Below are 7771 nucleotides of genomic sequence, written 5' to 3' on the forward strand. Positions count from 1 at the left end.
TCACGAAACAAAAAATATTCTATCAATGTTAAGTAAATTGAATGAAATGCTGCAAAAATGTGAACTCCTATGCCGTGGCTACAAGTGGGCGACTTCAATACTACAGTGACATTCAACATATAAAAATAAAATCAAATACTAACAAAGAAATCGTAACTACTACTCCCTCCATTCTACCATAAACTAGTCACGTACTATTTTAATTGTTCTAAGTAACATGAGTCATTTCTATTTGTAGTAATATAATAACTAAATCAAAATTCTAAAATTAGTTATCAACAATATCTATAACTAAATCAAAATCCTAAAATTAGTTATTAACAATAACTAAATCCAAGCTCTAATTCAAAGCCCTTATCTATATCACCATCTTACCAGCATTCTCTAGATTGGGTATTAACAGCCTTTGATCACGACACTATTCAATTCATGCATTTTGGAACACTATTTTTTACTACCAGTTAGCACTAAGAAATTGTGCAATAGAAATTCACATATTTTTATATTTTTATTTCTTATAATTTTTAATCATAAATTTTAATTAAATTATTTTACAAATAAAATAAGAAAACTAACATGTTCATTAAAATAGAAAATTACATTTAACAAAAAGTTGAAAATTTGATGATATTGTCCAACCAGCTAGACATGAAACCACTAAGGCGATCCACAACACTGTTGCTATACCGTTCCTTAAACTACTATTTGCGGACCCCACTGTACTTTTTTACTCCATTCCTTAACTAAGGAACGAAACCTGCAACCCTCCGTTCCTTAACCGTTCCTTAAATTACTATTCATTCAATTTTATTTTTTATTTTTATTTCCAACCCAATTCAATTAAAACAAACACACTTCATTAAAAACACACAACATAAAAAAAATACAACTTAAAATTTAAAAAAATAAAAAACACACAATTAAAATCCTAAAAAATTAAACGTTGCATAATTTAAAATACAAATTTAAAGAAAATAAAAAACTACTCCGCCGGCGAATCATCCCCCGAAGGCGGTGGAGGTGCAATAGGAGGCGGAAGGCCAAGTTGTGCTGTCATATGCACAATTCCATTCCACCAGGCTTGGTATTGGGAGGGCGAGAAGCGGGAAGTGTCTGCCATTGTGGCGGTCATGTACACCGCCATTAAGGTGTTCAAGCCTCCCCCGATTCCGAGGCCACCTGACTTGATTCGCCTCGGCCGTTCCTCACTCTAGCCGCCTTCTCCGCCTTGGTCCCTTGCGGCCGACGGCGCCCATGGCTGGATACCGCGACATCGCTGGTCGTGCCCACAAACTCCTGCGGTGCACCCTCTTGTGCGCCGATGCCCTCACCCCCGTCACCAGACGAGTATTGGCCACTCGCCGTGTGCTTCGTGCGCTTTGAGGTTGAGCCCGAGCTGGAGCGGACACCGCCGGCCCACCTTTCCTCGTCCTTGACGATCTGCCAAATATCAACATATTTGAATTGTTTACCGGTGTCCTGGTTGTAGACGCGCAAAGCCGCCCTCAGAATGTCGGCTCCCGAAGCTCCGCTTTGGTAGTGCGCCGCTTCGGTCGAGTAGATGCCACAGAATATTTTGACCTGTTTGTCGACTTGGCCAAAGTGAGAGCGGAGCATCTTATATGTGCGCTTCCGGAACCCTTTCGGCTTAATCTGGTGGTAGATCTCGATGACCTTTTCCCTGAAGCACTTGTTAGGTTGTTGATTCCCGACGACGGGATCGTACGAGACGATGATCCAGGCGTTGTACACCGCCATCGTTTCGTTGTTGCTGTACGGATGCCGGCCTAGATCCTCCTCTTCCTCCTCCTCGCCCGCCTCCGACTCCGCCCTGGAGCTTCGCCCGCCTCGGCCTCCTCCCAGAGTGGGTTCAACGGGGAAATCCTCCCGAATCTGGGATAATCCCTGCGAATACCGCGGGGCGGAGGGACATGCGTATGCATCCACGTCAAAAGTGAGTGGTTGGTACCCGGCGTCGCCGAACCCTAGGTGCCCGGCGTCGACGAGCCGGAACCACCCAGTGTGTTGTACATGGTCTACCAATCGTTAAACGTGTTGAGATCCCACCCGCCGGAGCCGCCGTCGCCGGAGTTGCCGTCGCCGGACATTTTGTGATGAGATGTTAGATGAAAATTGGAGAGGAGATGAAATTGATTTAGGAAGAATAGATGTGTAGTTGTGTGTGAAATGAGGATGAATTATGAGTATTTATAGAGTAAAAAAATAAAAATAAAAATAAAAATAAAAAGAAAAAACGGATATAAACGGTAATATTACCGTTTAATAAAAAAAATTATTTGTTTTTAAATTCGAATTTAACAAAAAAAAAGATTTGTTGCGTCATCGTGACGACGCCCACTCGCGGGCCGACGAGTGGGCGTCACGCATGGCGCAGGGGCGCGCCACGTCGCCATGGCGCGTGGCGTGACAGCCCGTCCTGCGTCTCGCAGAGATGGGTTACGGGACGAGCTGGGAACGGTTCCGGGGCGGGATGGTGTGCCGCAGCGCATCTCGCGGGCGTTCCGTCCCTCCGGCACGGAATGCGGGACGGTTCCGCGCCCCGTTGCGGATGCTCTAAAGCTAAAATATACGCAGTGACTGTGCAATAATCTCGGTGTTTTCTAAATTGGTTTAGAAAAATTTTATTCAGCAGTAAGAAAATTAGCCAAAAATTGAAAGTAGAAAAGTATTTAAAATTTAAATGGAAGAGAAACAAAAAGGGTGCAAATATATGTGAATAATAAATGTAATCATAAATGGGAAGAGGTCATATTTTGAGATTTCTCTTTAATCAAAGTAATATGTCGTCCAATTCATTGGGGATCGACCCGATAAACAGTATAAGGCCATCTGCATCTCTGTCTATTAACCGTCTCTTAACCGTCTCATCTCTTCACTATTCATGAGTCTCAGTGTACTTTTCACCCCATCTCTTAACTAAGAGACCATCTCTTAACCATCTCATCCCTTAACTATTTATTCAATTTCATTTTTTATTTTTATTTCCAACAAATTCAATTAATAAAAACACAGTTAAAATCCTAAAAAAAATTAAAAATACATAATTTAAAATCTTCCGCTCACTCTCTCTAAGTTCAAAACTCAAAACTCAAAGAAGCAGAAGAAAGAGTTGTCTAATGCCGATCATGTGCGTCTACTGGTTGCCAAAGTTTGCCCAAATGTGCTCCATTAGATCCTCCTGGAGTTGGGCGTGGGCGGTAGAATCATGTGTCCTTGTCCGAACAGACAGTCGCTCTTGCAAAGACGAATGCACTCCACTGCGAGGCGGACTACTTGCGGTAGAGCTTCCCTGGGTTTCAGGGTCGAACCAATTTTCCGCCTCAGGTCCTTCGTCAGCGACAATCATGTTGTGCAAGATTATGCACGTATACATGATGTTGATCATATTCTTCATAAGCCACGTACGAGCCGGGGCTTTGATAATGTTGAATCGAGCTTGGAGAACCCCGAACGCTCTCTCCACATCCTTGTGAGTAGCCTCTTGGTTCTGCGCAAAAAGAGCCTGATTTTCGTTCATCGGCGTACCAACCTTGCGGCGGCTTCCTCCCGATTACGATGGATGTAAATCCGGGATCGCCTTTGAGGCGCCGCGGCTTCCTCCTCCCTACGTCGATCTTCTTCTAGCGATTCTTCCATTATTCGACGCATTTGCTCAAATGGATCCATGAATGGATTAAATTTGGGAGAATAATAATGTTTTGAGATGAAGAATGTAGAGTGTTTGAGTGAGAATAGAGAGTTTTTTTTTATGGTGGATTAATTTGTGGGAATGATTTGATATTTATAGAAGTGATTGGGGGCTTAAAAAATACAAAAAAGTTAAAAATTTGTAAAAATCGGCTATAAACGACTAGTATATTTTTGGGAATTTTTTAATTTCTAGAATTTTTACTGAATTTTTAAAATAAAAAAAACATTTTCAACAGAAATTAAAGACGCCTACTCGTGGGACGGCGAGTGGGCGTCACGAACGAACCAACGCTCGCCACGTGGCCAACGCAGGTGGCGAGCTGTCTCGCGCATTGCCTCTCAGCAGCGATACAAGGGACGGGCTGTGGATGAGACGGAGTCCGCATCGCAGTCTCAATGCGATCTCATCTCTCTGAGACGGGATAGAGCCCGCATCGGGTGCTCTAAATGAAAAGCTTATGGAATTGATGTTTATGAACTAGAAGAAAAAATGAAAATTTTTGATGAGCAATCACCGAATCCAAGTCAACATAATGAATCGACCTCTTTCTTATCCTTGTCAAAATCAATTATCAATAACCTATGGTGGGCCCCGCCCCGCCCCACATTTTCTCCCACCAATATCACCATTTTCCCACTCCCCCGGTCACCGCACCACCTGTCCCCTGCCCGCCACATCACCTAACCAATGGTTTCACGGACAAAATGATGCAATCAATCCTCTCTCTATCTTTCAGCTAAATAAAACGCCTCCTCTTAATCACCTACTCTACTCTACTCTAATCTCTCTCTCACAGATGCCCTCTTTTTATTAGCGTAAACAAATCTGAAATCCCCTCCCCTCCCCTCTCTTCTAAATCTGCTTCCTCTCTGCAACCAATCTCTGCGCCTATGGAGAACTACTCGTACAACTCCTACCCCGAGTCCGGCGACTCCTCGCCGCGCTCTCGCGAGATCGACTTCGAGAATCCGCCGCCGTGGGAGGATTCGCAGGGGAATCAGCCACCGCCTAATTATAAGGTCAAGTTTATGTGCAGCTACGGAGGGAAGATTCACCCGCGCCCGCACGATAACCAGCTCTCCTACATCGGAGGCGAGACGAAGATCCTCTCCGTCGATCGCAACATCAAATTCGGCTCCCTGCTCTCCAAGCTCGTCGCACTCTGTGATAACGACAGTATCTCCTTCAAGTACCAGCTCCCCGGCGAAGATCTGGACGCTTTAATTTCGGTCACCAACGATGACGATCTGGAGCACATGATGCACGAGTACGAGCGGTTGTACCGGATTTCGCCTAAACCGACGAGGTTGAGGATTTTCATTTTCACTACGCTGAATCAGAGCCTCAATTCCTCCACTAGGAGCTTCGGCTCCGATGAGGTCAAATCGGAAAAGGAGAGGTTTGTGGAGGCGTTGAATTCTGCGCCGATTATCACCGCGCCGCTGCATACGGCGTCGGCTGCAGCTCCGCTACAGCCGCAGACGCAGCCGCCGGCTGGTAACATCGATTTCATGTTTGGTTTGGAGAAAGCGAACGCAATAGCGGCGGCGCAACCGACGATTCAGCAGCCGATGATGGGGAGAGTTCCGGATGTGGAGGACCCGGTGTTCCTTCCAGGACAGGATGAGCGGTCAATGGCGATGGATCCGATTCAGAAGCATATTCAGGAGCAGCAGCGACTGAGGCTCGAGGAGCAGCAAGGAATCTACAGAAGAAAAAGTGAGGATAATCTACCCGGAGGTTATCCCGCCGGCGAGTATTACAAGGTGCCGGAGAAAGCTCCTCCGCCGGTTATGCCTAGCGCCGTCACTCACTGGCCTGAAAACAGGCAAATCCCCGGCGGAATGTTCCCGACGAGCACCGAGCAGCCGGTTTACATGGTCCAAACGCCGGCGGGTGCGTACCACGCGCCGATGATGCGACCAGTGACCGGAGCTCCGGCGCAGGGGTACTACGCTGTTCAGCGGATGCCGTCAGACCAGCAACAACAACTGCAGCAGATGCAACAACAGCAGCAAATTCAACAGCAGCAGCAGATGTACAATGTGATTCCACACCCACAGCCAGCGGTTGCATCAATGGCGCCGCCGCCGCAGCAGCAGAAGGCGGCGGGATATTCGGAGGGTTTCGGGATGGTGAGGGCGGGGACAGGTGGCGGGGTAGGAGTGGTGACGGAAGCAGGGTACGCGCAGGTGGCGTACGATGTGGGGGCGGGGAGGCAGGTGATGTACACGACGGCGCAAGGGGGCATGGTGGGGGCGCCGCCGCAGTATCAAGCCGTGGTGAGCGGCGCCGACATGCGGACAGCTGGAGGACTGAATCCGGAAGCCGGTGGTGGAAGGGGTGTCCCCAAAGTTACGCAAACTCAGGCTTCTATGTGATTTTGGTCAACAATTATGCTGTTTTTTAAATAGCCATTAAACCTTAGCTTTATTGGATAATAATTTGAGTGTTGTATGGATACACTATATATATGTATGTTTCTCGTTCCATATGCTTTTGTACATATTTCGAGATCACATTACTTCCTACTTCAAAATTAATTTCAAGATTCGCATCCTAAAGAATTGGACACGTTTGATGTCATTGTTTATAGTGGAAAATGTAGGATAAAATAAAATAATAAATTTTCTAGTCCGATCGCGGATTCCGTGGTTGGGGACCCGCAATAGCGCCGATAGAGCACCGATCAGTGTGCCCTATCGTTGGGGAGTAGAGGATGGTGGAAAGATCAGCTGTTATCGTGCAATAGAGCCGATCTTTCCACCGACCGCGTCCGATAAAAAGATCGGCAATTGTAGTGCTCTTATTTGTCTGTCACCATTCTAGTGATTGAGTAAATATTTTAAAGCTAAAATAGTAAAATTACAGTTTCAAATTTTAGTAAGATTTGTTTTTTAAGTGCTATTTTTCTCAACAAATTACTAGTCGTATAATTTAATTAGTACTAAGATATTCCTCTTATAACATAGAGATAAGATATAGTATGAGTTTTATATTTAAAAAAGAATCAATCAAGTTATGACAACAAAGTTTCCTCATTTTTTAGGAGTTGTTAATTAGGGGTGGAGAAGCACAGCAAAACCTTGTCTTGTTGTGGTCAGCCAATTGGAACTTGGGCAGCTGTTCTATTTATGTCGATGGATGCTTTGGAAAATACTCAAGTGATGGATCCGCGAATTTCTGACGTTAGTAAATGCTGGTAGAGAATGAAGATTATGACACAAAGAATTTACGTGGTTCGATTTACTGAAGTAAATCTACGTCCACGGGAAAAAGGGAGGGCAAGATTGTATTGCTTGATCTGTTTTCTACAGCTTACAAATACCAACTTGCTATTTGCTATATGGTGTTTTATCTCTAGAGAGCTTAACCCTCTTCTATCTGATCTAAGTTCTATTTATATCTTGAACTAAGATCGTGGCTTGCATCACCACCCTAAGTCGTGGATGTCGTGTAGGTCATGGCCTAAGATCGTGGATGTAGCGTAGGTCATGGCCTACGATCGTGGCCTGAGTTGACACCACGTGGTAGTGGGTGTGTTGGACATCCTGTATGGGTCCACTAACTCCTTGTTCGGTCGAATACTGAGACCGAACTGCTTTGGTTGCCGATCTGAGAGTAGAGCTTGATGCCGACCTGAGAGCAGAGCTTGATTGGATGGCTTTTACCGAGCTGTAGGCTGAGGCCGAACTCTTTGGTAATGCCGAACTCATACTCCTGCTTTGGTTGTCGATCTGAGAGTAGAGCTTGATGCCGACCTGAGAGCAGAGCTTGATAGGTTGGCTTTTACCGAGCTGTAGGCTGAGGCCGAACTCTTTGGTAATGCCGAACTCATACTCTTCCTTGGGCTTTGGGCTGATGGGCCGTCATTGCTGTGGGGCTTGTTTAGTACGCACCCCATCACTACCCCCCCCGAAAAGCGAAGTGAATCACTTCGGCGAAGCGAGTCACTTCGGCATTCTGAAAAAGGGTACGGGGGAGGCTGAAGTCAGGGGACGTGCCCTGCGCGTGACTGCATTAAATGCGGCATTAAATGCGACAGTAAAATCCGGCCGT

At 45.8% G+C, this 7771-nt stretch overlaps 1 protein-coding gene across 1 annotated transcript; it reads left to right on the forward strand.

Annotated features, from left to right (window-relative positions):
- The first annotated feature begins 4362 nt into the window (after positions 1 to 4362).
- On the forward strand, positions 4363 to 6276 carry LOC121809437. Its single transcript, XM_042210057.1, has one exon. The coding sequence runs from the start codon at positions 4603 to 4605 to the stop codon at positions 6091 to 6093; it is 1491 nt and encodes a 496-aa protein (XP_042065991.1). The 5' UTR covers positions 4363 to 4602; the 3' UTR covers positions 6094 to 6276.
- Positions 6277 to 7771: the final 1495 nt, after the last annotated feature.

Source organism: Salvia splendens, chromosome 6 (genome assembly GCF_004379255.2).
Source record: "Salvia splendens isolate huo1 chromosome 6, SspV2, whole genome shotgun sequence".
Taxonomy (NCBI): Eukaryota; Viridiplantae; Streptophyta; class Magnoliopsida; order Lamiales; family Lamiaceae; genus Salvia; species Salvia splendens.